The sequence below is a fragment of the Scleropages formosus genome, chromosome 18 (genome assembly GCF_900964775.1).
Source record: "Scleropages formosus chromosome 18, fSclFor1.1, whole genome shotgun sequence".
NCBI classification, from domain to species: domain Eukaryota; kingdom Metazoa; phylum Chordata; class Actinopteri; order Osteoglossiformes; family Osteoglossidae; genus Scleropages; species Scleropages formosus.
The window spans coordinates 24031857-24050048 of record NC_041823.1 but is presented as its reverse complement, the minus strand read 5'-3'; the positions used below and the strand labels follow the sequence as shown (position 1 = coordinate 24050048).

The 18192-nt window shown below is 39.3% G+C and overlaps 3 protein-coding genes across 3 annotated transcripts; 1 reads left to right on the top strand and 2 right to left on the bottom strand.

Annotated features, from left to right (window-relative positions):
* The first annotated feature begins 1965 nt into the window (after positions 1 to 1965).
* On the top strand, positions 1966 to 7261 carry LOC108919147 (lens fiber membrane intrinsic protein-like). The gene is made up of 5 exons (XM_018726936.2): positions 1966 to 2557; positions 3346 to 3495; positions 3875 to 4009; positions 4720 to 4815; positions 7198 to 7261. The coding sequence occupies exons 1-4, from the start codon at positions 2383 to 2385 to the stop codon at positions 4779 to 4781; spliced, it is 522 nt and encodes a 173-aa protein (XP_018582452.1). The 5' UTR covers positions 1966 to 2382; the 3' UTR covers positions 4782 to 4815; positions 7198 to 7261.
* Positions 6928 to 8477, bottom strand: LOC108919146 (free fatty acid receptor 3-like). The gene has a single exon (XM_018726935.2). It carries the CDS (start codon positions 8061 to 8063, stop codon positions 7143 to 7145), a length of 921 nt encoding a protein of 306 aa, XP_018582451.2. The 5' UTR covers positions 8064 to 8477; the 3' UTR covers positions 6928 to 7142.
* A 7307-nt stretch (positions 8478 to 15784) lies between these two features.
* LOC108919125 (free fatty acid receptor 3-like) lies at positions 15785 to 16720 on the bottom strand. Its single transcript, XM_018726904.2, has one exon. It carries the CDS (start codon positions 16718 to 16720, stop codon positions 15785 to 15787), a length of 936 nt encoding a protein of 311 aa, XP_018582420.2.
* Positions 16721 to 18192: the final 1472 nt, after the last annotated feature.

Genomic DNA, 18192 nt, shown 5'->3' with positions numbered 1-18192 from the left:
ATTTTGTAATGTAAAAATATAATTTCAGGCTTTTTACTAAATGTTATTTTGTTCATTCTTTCATTCATACCAATATATTTCATTCAGTCATTCATTATCAGAATCTTCTTATCCAATGAATGGGTGAAGAAAACATCCTAATGAGGAATGGTACCTCCTGGATGGAGACATTTTAATGATGTGGCTCATTAAGTGTTTATGTTTGGGTGAGATTGTCAATGTGAGAGAAAGTAGGAAGCTCTTCTCCCAGATTCCCTTGCTTTAAACATAGTTTCTATACATAGTTAAATGAATTTATTACATTCTGTCATTTTTGTGAATGTTCTCACTAGCATTTGTTCTATGTGTACTTTGTTGTTGGGTTGAATAACTGCTCTAAATCAATAGCTGCAGATGAGAGTTGTGTTGCTGGGAATCCCCAACTTTGGGCTTATCTGTATGTGTGTGGTAATATTGTTTGTTGTGCGTATGTTGAGACGTAAGGCCTGGTCTTGATAGGTCGCAAGGACTAGGGAGGTGGAATACTAGAGTTTGGACTGACTGAATGTTGGCAAATTGGTGCTGAAGTGTGTGTGCATGTAAAACAATCCCCGCAGATTGCTCCAGAGAAGGTTCACTGGAACTTTTTGGACAAGTTGCAAAAACAAAGTTTTTAGGTTAGTAAAAATAACCGGAAATACTGGGCGGGATAATGCGCTGAGTTCAGTTTCAGCTGAAGTCATTTTTTAGCAATATGTGCAAGCATTCCCTGAGTATGAAAAAGTATTATTTTCTTGATTTTATTTGTAACCCAGTAAAAATGAAACACTAAGCTATCCTCTCTCTCTGTTAGCATGTGTGTAAACACGTGAAACACGTGTAGGAAGGGAAGTGGGTGTCTGTCTATATGTAATTTTATGAGTGTGAACCTGCATGACTAGTATCTCTTATTTATATGTAGTGTACAGTATGTGTGGCCCAGTTGGCCACTGCAGTCTAGTGAAAGAAACTGTGTGTTTCAGCATGTTACATTGAACACTGTGGTTCAGTTCCAGAACAGCAAACACAAAGAAAAAAGTTTTCAGAGGTCTGATACTATACTCTGGTGAACTGGTGGCTTCCACATATCCATCTACTCCCCACCCCTTTCCCTACACCTTTAACTACAGAGGCTACATGAGAGTCACGTGCTGCCTGCTCTGGCTGGCCTGTTTCAAGTGCATTTGTTTTTTTTAGACAATTGTTGTTACAGGATTCTGCATCCATCAACAAAAAAGCAGAGGGGATAACTTTTTGGAATTCAGCCCACAGAGTTCTCTTTGACATTTTGCTCCCAGCAGGTTTGTACACACTCCTTCACCCCCTCTCTCTAGAGAGGCTGATATATAAGACAGTTTCAACCTGAAAACTGAGGTAAGAAGGATTCTTGCGGTGACTATTAATTAGCGCTCAAATACTTAAATTAATAAATATATAAATACACGCATGCATAAACACACATTTACTTATAAGCATGAATAACTGTTTATAATATTAATTCCTAAGCCAAGTGCGCTGATGTCAAAAGTCAAAACTGTACAATAAACCATGATCCTTGTCCACTTTTGAATGTTCATGTGCAAATTTTAATATGAGATCAAACTTTTTCCTCCACAAACTGATTTATGAAAATATAGATAATGTTTTTTAGTGTGTTGCATTTCTGTGAGCTGTCTTTGAACTGGAAGCCAGTGACATAAATAAATAAATCAAAAATACTGATTGCTGTGTGATGACATCAATTTGACCTTTAAACAATCTAATATTATAACCAGTGTTATACGTAGGATGGAAAGTTTTGACCTTGATATCATACGTAAGAAATAAGTGGACCACATATAAATGCAATAATTGGCAAAATATTTGAAGTTTTAATTGTCATTTTGTGTGATGATAGTTACAAATAATATCAGTTTTGAACTTTGTCATGTATTCATCAATGTAATTTTAGCAAGAAATACATTGAAATGTATGTACTTGTACTTTCTGAAAGGCAGCTTTGCAGTTTTCTGATGCTGGTGTTTTTAAAATGTAAAATGCAAAATGTGAACAGCAGTGCATCATCTACTGACAGGAATGCTGGCGGTGACCAAGTGTAAATGTAATGCCGGTCCACGTGTCGGCTGTGTGTAGTATTTTAATCAGTGGTAATGATTCTTGGAGGTCCAGTGAAAAAAAAAATCTATGTATGACGAACAGACTTATTTTACAGCTGTTCCCTATACTGGTTGCTTACATTTCAAGTCAACCAAGTGCCCTACACAATGGATTTTTACCCTGTTTTAAACTTAACCACTCAGCTTAGGCTACTGCAATGCTTATTGTTGCCATCTATTCTCTGCAGCCATCACAGCACCTTTTGCAATGTACAGCTTCATGGGGGGAGGCCTTTTCTGTGCCATTGTGGGGAACATCCTGCTAGTGGTGTCTACAGCTACCGACTACTGGATGCAGTACCGCCTCTCTGGAAACTTTGCCCACCAGGGTCTGTGGAGGTACTGCATGTCGAATAAGTGTTACATGCAGACTGACAGCATCGGTGAGCGATGAGTTAAATCATATGATTGTGTTTCCTGAAGTACTGTTGATATCATCAGTGTCATTATCACTGTCACTGTTATAATTGTCATCAGAAGCAGTGACCACACATGCTTCTTTTGGATCAAATGCAAAACATCATTACGGTTTCAATAAGTCAAAAAAGCTTTCAGCCATTATTCCAGTACAAGATGTCCCATTGTTCTCAGTGACCACATTTCAGTACTCACCTGTGCATGCCAAGCAGTAGTACTCTTTAGTGATGAGCATTTAAGTCTCCACAGGCATGTATACAATGTGTGGACAACATGCAAATGCAGAATACAACACATTTTTTTCCAGGCGTAACAGGTTTATATATCTGTGTAATGTAAAGTGTAAATCACTGAGTGAATGTTAAAAAGCTGTTGACCTTATTAAAGCCAAACAGTCATTAAAACAAAGCCTATCTTTGGTTTTAACCAAAGATAATGAAAAGTACCTTATTAGGACAGGAAATGTATTATTCCGAGATTCACATGAAAATGTTGCAGTCAGCTTTTGACGTGTGATAACTTCTTCCGATAAACTGTTATCGTCCATATGTGCAAGTTTAGGCTGTCTTTTTCAAATTCCATGTTAGAAAAGAGACATTTAATTTGAAAAAAATCCACATTGTAGTTCACTTGTTCTCTGAGTAGGACAAGCTATGTAGATTTCACTGAATGTTTCCAGACTTTTGACATTACAAACAAAGGTAATGATCAATCTGATGTACCACTATTTCCCTGCCTAACTCCCATCCCAAAGCTTATTGGAATGCCACCCGAGCCTTCATGATCATGTCTGCCATGTCCTGCTTTGGGGGCATCATTGCTGGCATTCTGTCATTCGCCCACTTCTCCACTTTTGAGAGATTCAACCGTTCCTTTGCTGCTGGGATCATGTTCTTCATCTCTAGTGAGTATAAATTATGCATTGCATTATGAAACATTGTGGCGGGTTTGGCCAGTCCCTGCTGTGTGGCTGGTCTCAGGTTCAAGCCCTGTTAGGGGTGCCTTGTGACAGACTGGCGTCTTGTCTTGGGTGTGTCCCCTCCTGCTTTGGCCTTGCGCCCTGTGCTGCCAGGTAGGCTCCAGCTCTCCGCAACCCAGCTCAGGACAAGTGCTTGTTGACATTGGTTGCTTGGTTGGATTACAAAACACACACAAATAACTGTTTCCTTTGTGAGTATTATGAGTTATTGACTTGAGTGTTGTTTCAACAGCAGTGTGCATCATCACTGCTCTCCATGCTATGAAAACACAGATGCTCACTGGACATCTTGTTCCTTCACCAGCCTTCTTTGTCCTGCTTGCAATGGCAATCTACACAGGAGTCACTGTGAACTTCCTGGGAAAACGTTTTGGAGACTGGCGTTTTTCCTGGTCCTATGTCCTGGGCTGGGTTGCCTTGCTCATGACCTTCTTTGCAGGTGAGTTCCCCTGTGAAATACTGAAAGGTATATGTTCTGGATATTACCTGCTTCGGGTGTGGGGCAGTACTACTGAGTGAGTGGACTTCCAGTAGGTTTTGTTATACAGTTTTAAAATTTTTAGTGAACAACAGAAACCCGAAACAACCGTTGCTTACAAAAATAAAAAAAAAAAATTCAAGTTTGGGCCTTTTGGCTGAAATAGTATAATATTAAGGGGCAAAGAAAAACTCAGCAAGTAACAAAACTATGAAATCAAGTCATGAAGCATAGAGTTATTTTAATATTCAGAAGCAGTAATTCAAATTCTCAACTTCCTCACAATCTCCAGATTTTTCTTTCAGTTCAGTGTTTTGTGATGCTGTTCTCAGCTGATGAGGCTACACCTTGTGCTCACTTCCACTTAACAAGTTGTCACCAGGAATGGCTGTCATTCTTTCCAAAATATGTTTTTGACAATGCTACCTTGTGCATGTGCATTTATAGTAGAGGACATAGTAAACTTATGCTGAAGAAAAGAGAGCACAAGGGTATAGAAGAAAATAGATGGATTTATATTTTTCAGTATATTTTTGTTAACTTTCATAGTTAATGTTTATTTATTTCTGCTATACTGTGGATGCTGTAGTAACTGTGCTTATTCAGTGAACCTTCTGTAATGTTGCAATAGAAAGAATCTGGTTTGTCAGCTTCTCATCTTTGTTTTGCAGGTATGTTCTATATGTGTGCTTTCCGAATGCACGAATGCAGAAGAGTGGCTGGGTCACGCTAAAAAGGGGGAAGAGACTGGTTCAGCTTCTTTTTTGGTACTTTATTTCCCTCAAAGTTTTAAGAAAAGAAATTCAGTAATCAATAGGGTGTTTATAAAGACATCTGTGAAAAGATGTTTGAGTTTAGCTTCACTTTCAAAAAAATAATAAAGTTTGTCCTCAAATTACTGAAACTATTAATTATAATAAACAATTATATTGCAATTTAATTATAATAATTATTATAAGATTACTGGTATAATGTCCCTGAACGTTTTCTTTACAACTCTCATTGTGTCAGATTTTCATGTTCAAGCTGTACTAACAGGGGTGCGGTGGTGCAGTGGGTTGGACTGGGTCCTGCTCTCTGCTGGGTCTGGGGTTCAAGCCCTGCTTGGGGTGCCTTGCGATGGACTGGCATTATTATATTATATATTATATGGTGTGTGGTGTCACAGTGGGCTTGGCTGGGTCCTGCTCTCAGGCGGGTCTGGGGTTCAAGTCCTGCTTGAGATGTCTTGGGACAAACGTGTGTCCCCTCCCCCTCCAGCCTTACGCCCTGTGTTACCGGGTTAGGCTCCGGTTCCCCGTGACCCCGTATGGGACAAGCGGGTCAGAAAGTGTGCGTGTGTGAGTTGTACTCACAGTGGAAAATGTTGGTTCAATTCAGTTCAGTTTTATATTGTGCCTTTCTGAACATGGTGATGGAAGTTGCTGAGCAAGACACAGTGTACTAAGGTAACAAATGAGTGCAAGTATGAAGGAAATAAGTACAGTTCATAGTTAGTAAACTGCTGACACTGCCTGCTACAGAGGCAGCACATTCATGTACATTGTAGATATGTGTCTGGGGACACTGACTTTTTCACTTTTGGAGTGTTATAACAGAGGCATGCTGCAGAATTTATTTTCAAGGTCCATACTGGAAGCAAGCATACATAATATATAATACACACGCACACACTATCTGAAACTGCTTGTCCCAAGCAGGTTTGCTGCAAACTAGAGTCTAACCCAGCAACACAGGGCATAAAGTTGGAGGGGGAGGGGACACACGTTTGTCCCAAGACATCTCAAGCAGGACTTGAACCCCAGACCCGCCTGAGAGCAGGACCCAGCCAAGCCCACTGTGACACCATACACCATATAATATATAATATAATATTGCGAAATAAGACAAGCAGCAACTGAGGGATGAAAAAAAAATTCAAAGAACTAGGTAAAAAAATAAACCTTTGGAAGATGAAGTTCCATTGGTTGGCCACGTCATCTGGGGATTTGAATGTATTACAGAGGGTCTGTGTGCAACTGAGAAGTGTACTGGAAAGGCCTACATTTCTACAGCTAACAAATTTATGTAAGCACAGAAATTTGTCAAGATGTCATCAGTTATGAGAATCATTATCATCTCACATACATATGAAGGCATTATTTTCATGCATACTTTACATTATCAAGTATTTATTTCCATGAATTACTGTAAAATGTGCTTGTGAAATATCAGGTTACACATTGTACAGAATTCAGCATTTAATGAATAATTATGAACAGATACACTTTATAATAGCAGTGTTACAAATAGCTTCAGATACCATATCATAGAAGCTAGTGAACAAATTAGTTTATATTTCCATAATGAGCACAATACTTTCCATAGTAGTTGCTCAAGCATATTTGCATGTGCTCTCCATGTAACTTATGAGGACTGCAGGTAGTTCAGTAGGTAGTTCAGTTCAGTGCATTCAGTGCAGTCCATCTAGCATCATAACTCACCTTGGATAATCATTAGTAATCATTCTATGTCACTACAAAAAATGATTGCTAAAGGAAGGGCCTGTTAAACAAATCAATGTGTGACATTATGCATGTGACTTTATGAGGTGTATTGGGTTGCTTTTCCATTTTCCTCAATCTTATTTTGGCACTGGTTAACTGAAGAGAAAAATGCCTATAAAAGGGGAATTCCTAGCATTACCTGCACATAACGGTGTCCCACCCTCTTTTGAGCATCTGTAACTCAAAAACCTTACAATTTCTACAACACAACTCATCCAGTCACATGCATAATGAGTACAATACTGACTTCTCACTGCACTGGTTCCTTTCATTTACTGTAAACCCATGCAAATGGCATGCTTTTATAATTAGATCTAGAATATCCATTGCAAAGTTTAAGTGATATAAATACTGAAATGCTAATATGAATATCTACCATTTATAGTAAGCAAGCAGAAAAGTATAAAAAAGTATGCAAGACAGGATAAAATGATGTCAGGTACTGACTACTGGTAACTGAAATATAGATATCTAGAGAGAAATAAATGCATTGTACTGATGTTATATTTTACCCTTCCCCTGAATAATTCAATGGATCAACTATTAATTCAATGAGAATACTTTCGAGCATCATGTTTGTTCTTGGTCTTGAAAATCCTGCAGCACAATTCAAGAGCCCTGAAAAGAAAATGTTTAACCATGTCCTGGAAGATGGAAGAGGAGAAGTAGAAAATGAAAGGATCCAGGCAGGTGTTGAATGCACTGAGCAGTAGAGTGTAGTACCTCCAGGCTGGGCTCTTCCCCTCCAGGAAGCCAAGGACATGGGAGACATTGAATGGGAGAAAGCAGATGACAAATACCAGTAGGGTGCCCAGGGCCATGCCTATGGCCTTCTTCTTTTTCTTCTGGCAGATCCTTGGCTGAGAGTAAAGGATTCGAATACAGCTGAGGTAACAAAAGGTGCAGATCAAGAGAGGGGCCAGGAAAATGACTATAGAGATCTCCAGCCGGACAGGGAGCAAGACGTTCAGCTGCTCTCCGGAGAAGTTATCGTAACAGATTTCAGTGTTCAAAGTGGTGTTCTGTGCGATGAGATACTCTGTGATGAAGACAAAACTGCAGTGAATAGAACTGACAACCCAGATGACGACACTGGCTATCCCAGCATACAGTGGTTTCTGCATCAGCCTATAGCGGACAGGGAAAGCCACACCCAGGTAGCGGTCCACGCTGACAGCCATGAGCAAAAGAGAGCTGGTGTAGATGGTCGAAAAGAAGAAGAAGGAGGTGATGGGGCACAGGAAGTAGGGGAACAACCATTTCATTTCTGAAGCTGCCTCATGCATCTTTAGCGGCAGGACAATGAGAAAGAGGAGGTCTGACACAGTGAGGTTGAGCAGTAGGATATCGGTGGGCATGGGCTTGCTGTGTACTTTGATGGAGAAGGCGCACAGTGACAAGATGTTGGTTGGCAGGCCAATCAGGAAGGTGACAATGTATCCAGATAGTATGACCGCATGCCTTGTCATGGTTGGAGACCAACTGCCAGGGACCTGTAAAAGAGAGAAGCAAAGGATAAAATCTTGGTCAGTTTGGTTTGTGTTCTCAAACTACAGTATGTTTGGACATTTTTGAAGAATTTCAGCATTTAAGAGTTTTAAAATGTCAGTGGATGTCTGTTGAATAAATATTATTCATAGCAGACTGACAAAATTGTATACCCATGTCTATACCTAGCACAGAGCTCCCATAATTGTCCTATGTTTGTCTGTTTTATACCATTTTACTTTTTATATGCACCCTGAACCCATAAAGCAGCCTTGAAAAGTAATTTTTCCTGTTTAACTTTTTTTTCAAAACTGTGGTCTAAAATGCACGCACGCACCCTTTCTGAACCACTTGTCCCATACGGGGTCACGGGGAACCGGAGCCTAACCCGGCAACTCAGGGCATAAGACTGGAGGGGGAGGGGACACACCAAGGACAGGACGCCAGTCTGTCGCAAGGCACCCCAAGTGGGACTCGAACCCCAGACCCACCAGAGAGCAGGACCCAGTCCAACCCACCGTGCCACTGAACCCCTCCGGTCTGAAATGCATTTTAGTAATTTTCATGTTAATATTAATAATGCAGTTATTAATTCAGTTAGCTTATAACATGAACAAAAAATTCAAGAATTTGGTATTATTGAGCTATTTCCTGAAGTAAAATTAATGAGACAACAGTGATAATCATTTCACAATGACCATTAACAAAAACCATAGGTGCAGTAAAAAGATCAAAACATAACACAAATACACTACATAAGCATTTTACTTTGGGAAGAAACATGGGTATTCCAGATGTGAGATACTAGTGTTTGTGCAGTGCTGTGATGATGCACACACTCTGGAAACCCCCCCATATTAAGAACAAATGTATTTTTAGTTATAAAGAGCTGCTTGTAACTGCAGAGCACACAGCTCAGAAACAAATTCACAAATTGCATTTTATAAGGCAATTATTTATGACCAAGTTTCTTTGATAAGGAAGTGAAATTTGGCCATGAGGTACCCCATAAGAGAAATAGTTAAAAGGAAAACCATATATTTAAAATCGGCTAAAAGAACACTAGATGTTCTGTGGAAGCAGTCTGTTGTGCGAAGATTTCTTTTGTATTTAAAATTGGTTTCATGAACAGCACAAGGTCAGAAAAACATACAGATAGAGAGAATACACCGAGAATTTCCATATATGTCCACTGACTTAGACTGAAGACTCAAAGTCAAAATGTTAGTGTCTCACAGGCATGATCATGTAGGACTTTCTATTAACTTCAAGGGTCTTAAACATTATTTGGAAGGCTGGGACAGTACGCCAGTCTGTAACGACCCGCATTACCGGTGCTTGAGCGGGGAATGCACTTATTGTAAATAGTTGCATTATGAGAAAATGTAAAATGTAAGTGTGCAACCACTGGGGGCACTTCTGGGGAAAATTATTTGGTGACCGTGTTTGCTAGTTGGAAGGAAGAGCTTTGGGGGTGTTAAGCAGGCTGGGAAAGCTGTCTTGAGGCATAGAGTCTGGAGGAAACAGGGTTCTCAAACCAAAAGCATTATTTCACTCTTGTTGGTGTTCAATAAAATGTTTGAGATGAATGTTGCCTCTGTCTCCTTCTTCACCTCACTGAAACCCCTGGTGCTGCACACTACAGTACTTTATCAGTAGCTGACCAAGGTGGTAGTTTCCATCTTGAAAAAGAAGAACAGAAGACCACCGTGATCACACCCCTGAGTCTTCCCCCAGAAAGCCTATGTCATGGTGTTCTGGTGACGTTCCGGATACTTGTCCAGAGTTAAACTCGTTGTTTGTCTAAAGGTGTATGGGCTTTATAACAAAGAATGGTGGAATTTGCAAACCATGATGTACTGTGATTCCACTTGGTCCCATGGGCATTAAGGAGGAGGGTTTATAGAAGTATAAGGTGCCAGGCCTTTTCTGAACTTCATTTATTCCCTCAAGTAATAGCTGTACTCACATTTACATTTACATTTATTCATTTAGCAGACACTTTTCTCCAAAGCAACATACATCTCATAGAAGATAAAATGTGTGCATTACATTAGCAGAAAGAGAGACTTGGATGCAGACACATGATACTTAAGTACAGTTAGTTTCTTTCTACCATATAAACAAATGTACATCACACGAGCAGCTATACAAAACTTAATCTGAAATTTTCAACATTAAGCTGAGCTTGTTTAGCGTGGACTGACTCCATCAACAATGTGTAATAATTAGTCAATTCCAGAAAAAAAGACTTAGCAACCTTAGAGAAGGAACTGCACCTCAAGTACTGAGTTGTAAAAATGGGAAAAATGCAATGGCTTACAAAAAAACGACTAATCTAAAATACAGCTCATCTTCCTGTGGAGTGACAGCTAACATGTTGCACAATATTGTGGGTTGTGTTCAGATTAAAATATTGTAACAGTGAGAAAGCTGTGGATCTTTGATGATGCCTTACTGCTCAAGTGCAAATGTTTCTATATGCAATGGCCAGACATCAAGGGTCGTTATTGATAGTTATTCATGTTTGTGATTTTAGGCCAACATATCCCTCTTGTGAAGACATGCAGAGAAATACTAACACTCATGTTCCTCAGTCCTGTCCCCTGCCCTTATTATGTAACCCTGCTGACGGTGCAATGAGGCGGGATGTTACACCATGCTACGTGTCAAGACGATGATTAAAACTTCTGCATTTATACCATAACTGCATTGTTTGACACAGCTAGCTGCTGATGGCTGATCATCTTACAAACACAATAAGCAGGACCAGAATTCTGTTTATAATTAAATTTATTTGAAAATCAAAAGTTGCTTTTACCACTTTTTCACAATAAAAGCTTAATAATGCAGATGTCTTTTAATTTGTTTACAGGATAGGTTTTATAAAAATCTCATATATAACATATATGATAAGATATGATATAATCTAATAATAATAATAATAATAATAATAAGAAGAAGAAGAAGAAGAAGAAGAAGAAGAAGAAGAAAAAGAAGAAGATGAAGAAGAAGAAACATTTTCCAAAACATCTTTTATTTTTGAAGTACATTACAGTTTTTCTCGCTTGATTTCACACATTACTCCAAACTCCGGTCACTGCTCTCAAAACAATTAACACAGCCATCTGAACACTTCATTCATTGTCCTAAATACTGTAGATTGTAAGTTCTTGTCTATCTCATACTACTTTCAAATGACATGCATACTTTTCCCAAAACACTGTGAACAAAATTCTGCAGTGTTTGCACAACAGTTCATACAGCCAACCAGAACTGTAATATATCAGGAAAAAAGCATGTCTTTCGTTGGTTTAACACAAATCACAAACATTTATGTACCATTTTGCTAAACATAACAAGCAAAACTCTGTCATTTGTTCAATGCTCAGTTTCACATGGTATGTTCTCAATGAGCCCCAAATTGATATCTGCTGATTTAGTAAAACACACAACACAGAAAATGCAAATTTCCTAATTGATTACACAGTTATCACAATTCCTACAACTACACACAGACACACACACACACACACCATCTGAATCGCCTGTCCCATATGGGGTCACATGGAGCTGAAGCCTAACCTGGCAGCTCAGGGCACAGGGCTGGAGGGGGAGGGGACACACCCAGGACGGGACACCAGTCCATCGCAAGGCACCCCAAGCAGGACTCAAACCCCAGACCCACTGGAGAGCAGGACCCAGTCCAACCCATTGTACCACCACGCCACCCTGCCCCCCCCCATAACTATAAAAGGGGAAAAGAACAAGAATGAGAAGGAGAAAAGGAAGACATGTAAGAGTGAGAGGTGGTGGAGCGGGTAGAGAAAGATGAAGAGTGGAAGAGGTAGAGGGATATGAGGTGAGAGGAGGTGAGGATGTAGGAAGAGGAGAATGAAGAGGAGTAGAGGGAGAAGAGATGCTTAGAGTGGAGGGCAATGGTGTAGCGGAAAGAGCAAGAGAAGAAAATGTAACAAGATATGAGCAGATAGGAAGGGGACAGCAGGGTGGAAGAGGAGGGAGGAGATGCAGAAGGACTGGGTACAGACGGGTTTCAAATGAAATGAGGACCATCCTAATTGACCATAAATCATGGTCTCTCCTTCAGAGAAGCTGGACAGAGAGTTCAGCCCAGCATAAACAGATCCACAATGACTTCAATTATCCACACATTTCAGAGTAAAAACAGGTAAGTAACCATACCATTGTACTCCTATGGTTAGACTCTAGTACTCTAGTTCTCTACTATAAATGTTTGTACTCAGCCAAACATTTGTCAGAATAGAAGTTTGACAACATTCAGGTGGACGAACAAGACTCCTTTCAATTGAACAAGAGCATGCCATTGTTGACATGGTGGTCCAGAACAACACCATCGGCCTCAAAGCAAAGAATAACATAGGACAACCAAGTATTCCAGAATATTCAGCAATGCAGTCTTGCCACAACTGATCATGTTGTAAGGAGAAATGCCATCCGGAGGAAGCATGTATACAAAGTTCTCTTTGAGAGGAACTCTATCAGAGTGAAGGAGTTGCAATTCCAGTTTGTTCAAGTACCCGTAAGCCACACAATTACTGCACTTTTACCGTAAATACAAAGATATTATCTATATATTATTCCACTGTGAGTGGAAAAATTCAGGCGTCTCTGGGCATAGTGCTGTTGCAAAGGGGGAACTCAGACTGTTCTGCAACAGTCACAGTAAAAACAGTATATCAGTGGCATTACTTTAAAAAACACTAACTTACTGTACCTTGCATTCTTACTCTAGAGGATTTTGGAGTTGGATAGCAATGCTACTCATTTTGAGTACCAGTATATTGATCAAGGTGGTTTCAATCTTAACAAAAAAAGGAGAAGAGGGAGGAATGTGATTGGCCATCATGCCACAGTCAATGTCCTTGGAGAACGGGGAGGCAACATCACCATGTCTGCCGCAATTTCAACTACTGGTGTTGTGGCACACACACCACAATGCTGTCTTGGGGCCATACAACACCGAAAGGATCCAAATTTTTTTGAACTCCCTGAATGAAATCCTCTTCCTGCAGGTTGACCAGAAGTAAATGGATCGAGATTTTGTAGTTGTTTGGGACAATGTGCCATTCCACCATTCGGCGCTGGTGCGGGACTGGTTTGAGCATCACCCACATTTCAGGATGGTGTTCCTTCCACCGTATTCTCCTTTCCTGAATTGAGGCGTTCTTCTCCTGTTGGAGATGAAAAGTGTATGATCGCAACCCTTACTGTCTTCTTCAAGCAATGGAAGAGGAATCCGGAGATGTTGAGGCAGTAGCTTCTGTTATACAACAGAACTCCTTAGTAGAGAACATCACGATAAACATGTATTTGTATTCATGTATTTGTGTGTGTACATCAGACTACATTATACAATCAACAGACGACACAATTGTACGTTTGATGTTAGCATTTAATTTTAGTAAATGCATTAGTAGGAGAAAAGGCAGTACTTCTTTATGCAGTGGAATTGAACTGTTTGGTCAAGGTAAGAGTGTGTTTAGTTGGCTGTGTTAATTGTTTTGAGAGCAATTACATTCATTTGGAGAAATGTGTCAAAACAGTTGAGAAAAACTGTAAAACAAACTAAAATGGCTGAAAATAAACTCGTATTCAATAACAACTGCTGCCTGATTCCTCCAATAAACACACATTTTCATCTTGTTATTGATCTCCAGTTCTCATGATAACCAGACAATGGAGTAAACAATGTGGTAATAAGTTAAAATAAGACGATTTCATACTGCTATTACATTTAAATGAATTTAACTGCCAGCTACCACCTGCCTGTCTACTAACAGGATGCCTTCAGAAAAAATAAGTATAGAAAGTGCATTTAAAAATAAAAAAGAAAGAAAAATAAAATTCATAACTTCACTATAGTATTCCTGTACTACAGTAACACAAGGAACCTGTGTACATTTTAAGTGTAACAGGATAATATGATATTCATATTTTATTACTCCTAAACTGACCCACTCTCACGTTTAATATGTACTTGAATTTGTAGAAAATGACATTGTTGTTTCAAATGCCACTGCCAGAATGGTGTCTATATTGTAATCAAACATCCATATTTCTGTTGCCACTTGCTGATACGCCCAAAACTGTGTATCTTTTGCAGAAGTTAGATATTGTGCATTAGTGTCTTTGTCTAATTACAGGATAGTTGTGAATCAGATAAGTTTAATAAAAATATTACCTGTAAAGTGAGACCATATTTGTTAAGTAAAAGAAGAAGTAATGTATACATAATGGATCACTTGTGACTTTTTAAGACAGAATATTCTAATCACCATCTTTAATAACGTTTCTCTAACTGCCTCTTCAGAGACTGGAGTTCAATAAATATACAATGACAACAATTAAAGAAGTAATGTATGTTCTACTTTATTAATAACCACAATCAAGCTTCAGTGCTTACATTTTCATTTTTCCTTTTACATTTATTCATTTTGCATTACGCTTTTCTCTAATGCGATGTATATCTCATAGAAAATACAATGTGTGTATTACATTAGCAGGAATAGAGGCATAGATGCAGACATGTGATTGTTAGGTGCAAATAATTTGTTTCTTTCCACCATATGAACCAATGTTCATCACAGGAGTAGCTGCATAAGTGTTCGTGACATTTTTCAGTAGTCGTTACTAAATGACAATTACATTGAACAAGTAGTTCCATTGAAGAAGTTCCAAATTACTTTACAGAATTAAACCAGTCTTTTATCATTACTTAATATTTTGTCAACATTCCACCAGCAGATGCATTTACAAAGCTGCTTAAAAACATGAAATTTTGGGCAATATTTCAGTTTAATTCTATACGATTGTAAATATATCATCATTATTGCTATATAGCTGAATAATACAAAAAGTAAAAAAGAACAGTTAGAAATTTTATTGTGGAAATTTTCTCTGTGTTTTTGTCTTTTGTTGTAGTGGGAAACATTGACTGCTAATCGCAATTATTCCTTGCATGTACTGTAAAATACCATGACTTTTTGCAAAGAAAAAAGAAGGGCTTTTCATAGGAAGAGCTACGAAATTCATAGCATCCAGTGCTGTTTTTTTAATAGGCTAATTTGAAAGCTTATGAATGAAATCACAAAAATATAAAGATATCTTTCTAATGCACGTTATAGTTAGCTGAGACTTTTCTTGAAAGCAACTTACAGTGTTAAGCTACTTATAATTATTTACCTATTTACACAGCTAGGCAACTTTATTAGAGCAATTTAGGGTACGTACCTTGCACAAAGATAGCGGGTAGTAGGTATCAAATCTGCAACCACTGGGTCCAAAGGCAGTCGCTCTAACCACTATAACACCAGCTGTGCAAGCTGTCTAATGTCAAAGGGACTTAGGAATTAGATTCTGACATTCACTGAAAACACAACTATTGAAGAGACAAAGTAGCTGAAAGTTGAGAAACTGTACATACGCCTATTGGAAAAAGTGGTCTGTAGCGGTCTTAAACACACTGCATGTAGAAACTATTCACGTCCAAGAATACAACAATTTGCTGTGTTACAACCTGGAATTACAACACATTTGAATTTTATAATAAAAGTGATGCCCCATCAAAAATATTACAAAAGATGTATCACATTTTTGATTGGCCATCAGTTTTATTAGAAAAATAAATTTTAAAATAATATTACAACAAACACTCGGCAATTCAGGGATCATATCCATTTCCAGTTTCTGGTGTTACGTTTGATTGTCTTTCAGACCTCAGTATGCTTTTACGTAATCCAAGGACCTTGAAAAGGAAATATTTGACCATGTTCTGGAAGGTGGAGGAAGAAAAGTAGAAGATGATTGGATCCAGGCAGGTGTTGAAGGTGCTGAGCAGTAGAGTGTAGGACCTCCAGTCTGGGCTCTTCCCCTCCAGGAAGCCAATGACATGGGAGACATTGTATGGTAGAAAGCAGATGACAAACACCAGGAGGGTGCCCAGGGCCATGCCTATGGCCTTCTTCTTCTTCTTCTGGCAGATCCTTGGCTGAGAGTAAAGGATTCGAATACAGCTCAAATAACAGAAAGTGCAGATTAAGAGAGGGGCCAGGAAAATGACAAAAAAGAATTCAAGCCGGACAGGGAGCAAGATGTTCAGCTGCTCTTGAGAGAAGTCATCATAGCATTTCTCAGGGTCAAAGGAGGTGTTCCGTGAGAGAAGGTGCTCTGTGATGAAAACAATACTACAGTGACCTGAGCTGACAACCCAAATGATCACACTGGCTATCCCAGCATACAGTGGTTTCTGCATCAGCCTATAGCGGACAGGGAAAGCCACACCCAGGTAGCGGTCCACGCTGACAGCCATGAGCAAAAGAGAGCTGGTGTAGATGGTCGAAAAGAAGAAGAAGGAGGTGATGGGGCACAGGAAGTAAGGGAACAGCCACTTCATTTCTGAAGCTGCCTCATGCATCTTTAGAGGTAGGACAATGAGGAAGAGGAGGTCTGACACAGTGAGGTTGAGCAGTAGGATATCGGTGGGCATGGGCTTGCTGTGTACTTTGATGGAGAAGGCGCACAGTGACAAGATGTTGGTTGGCAGGCCAATCAGGAAGGTGACAATGTATACAGATAGTATGACCGCATGACTTGTCATGGTTGGACACCAATTGCCAGAGACCTGCATAGGAGAGAAGCAAAGGATAGAATCCTGCTCAATTGGTTTTTTCAAAGAATACCTGAGCTCTTTAAATAACTGCAACATGTAATGCATTCAAAACATGGCGGTCGGTGTCCAGTTTATGGAAATTGGCTGTAGCTGATTGAGCAATTTCATAATTCTTCTTCATTTTTTGGAGAGGTTCCCATCAATGTAAACAATGTCTTCTGAAGTTTCTGCACAGTGGCTGTCCTCTGCATTATATAAATATTCTATTAAATATGGGAAAACCAATTGCCCTCCTTACCACCACACTATGACAGATGACTCCTCTTTTTATCTCTTTGCCTCTTTGTTCACCATCTTCTTCAAGCAGCAAGTGGCTTCTGTTTTTATTTCGTAATTCACTATTTTTCTTTAATCTTTCATTATTTCATGATGATTATGACAGTGAAGATGCTTTATCATTATCATTGCATGATGGTCTGAAATAATATCATGAGTAAAGGAGGGGGGCTTGGCCGGATCTTGCTGTGTGGTGGGTATGGGGTTTGACTCCTGCTTGGGGTACCTTGCAGCGGACAGGCATCCCATCCTGGGGGTGGTGTCCCTTCCCCCCTCAGCCTTGCACCCTTTGTTGCCGGGTTAGTCTCCTGTTTGCCGTGACCACGCTTGGGACAAGCAGTTTCAGACAGTGTGTGTGTAAAAGAGAGAATGTGGAGTGCACATGCATAACACTTGCAGAGGTAAATGAAGTACGCTAGCTCCTCTTGTTATGAACATCCGAGTTGCAAATTTTCACATATGCACATTTTCCTGTTTATTTTTTCATTTTAAATTGCATTTCATTCACTTAACTGTTTTCTAAGATTTGTTCTTTGTTGCTGAACAAAACCAAACTCTCTTTATGTAGTCGGCAAAGAGATGGAAGCAAAATAAATAAAAATAAAATAAGGTCATAGGACTGAAATAATTCTAAGTCAGTTTAAACAGTATTCATAGTTGTCTTTTGTTTGTGAATATTGGTGATAAATAACAAGATGGAGAAAATTGCATTTTTTTTTATAAATGAAAAAGTGACAGTGATTGTTTAGCTAATAAAGAAATGTGAAAGTGAGCAGAAGCTGATAAACATCAGACATACGTGCAGCAGTCAATATTGAATGCTTGTGAAGATGGAAGATTTTTTCCATCATTTAGTTTTAATGTATTTTGAAACTAATACACACACACACATACATTTTCAGAACTGCTTGTCCCATAGGGGGTCGCGGGGAACCGGAGCCTACCCGGTAACACAGGGCGTAAGGCCAGAGGGGGAAGGGGACACACCCAGGACGAGACGCCAGTCCATCTCAAGGCACCCCAAGCGGGACTCGAACCCCAGACCCACCGGACCCCCCTGAAACTAATATAAATAATGAAATAAACATCTTATAGAATATTTGCTGTGTGTTACAGCCCTATCT

What these genes read in the sequence shown, in the direction of transcription:
- LOC108919147 (XM_018726936.2), top strand. Translation starts at nt 2,383, where the DNA reads ATGTACAGCTTCATGGGGGGAGGCCTTTTCTGTGCCATTGTGGGGAAC. An exon ending in CATGCAGACTGACAGCATCG is followed by an intron (nt 2,558 to 3,345) that starts GTGAGCGATGAG and finishes CCCATCCCAAAG; the next exon opens with CTTATTGGAATGCCACCCGA. An exon ending in GATCATGTTCTTCATCTCTA is followed by an intron (nt 3,496 to 3,874) that starts GTGAGTATAAAT and finishes TTCCTTCACCAG; the next exon opens with CCTTCTTTGTCCTGCTTGCA.
- LOC108919125 (XM_018726904.2), bottom strand. Translation starts at nt 16,720, where the DNA reads ATGACAAGTCATGCGGTCATACTATCTGTATACATTGTCACCTTCCTG.
- LOC108919146 (XM_018726935.2), bottom strand. Translation starts at nt 8,063, where the DNA reads ATGACAAGGCATGCGGTCATACTATCTGGATACATTGTCACCTTCCTG.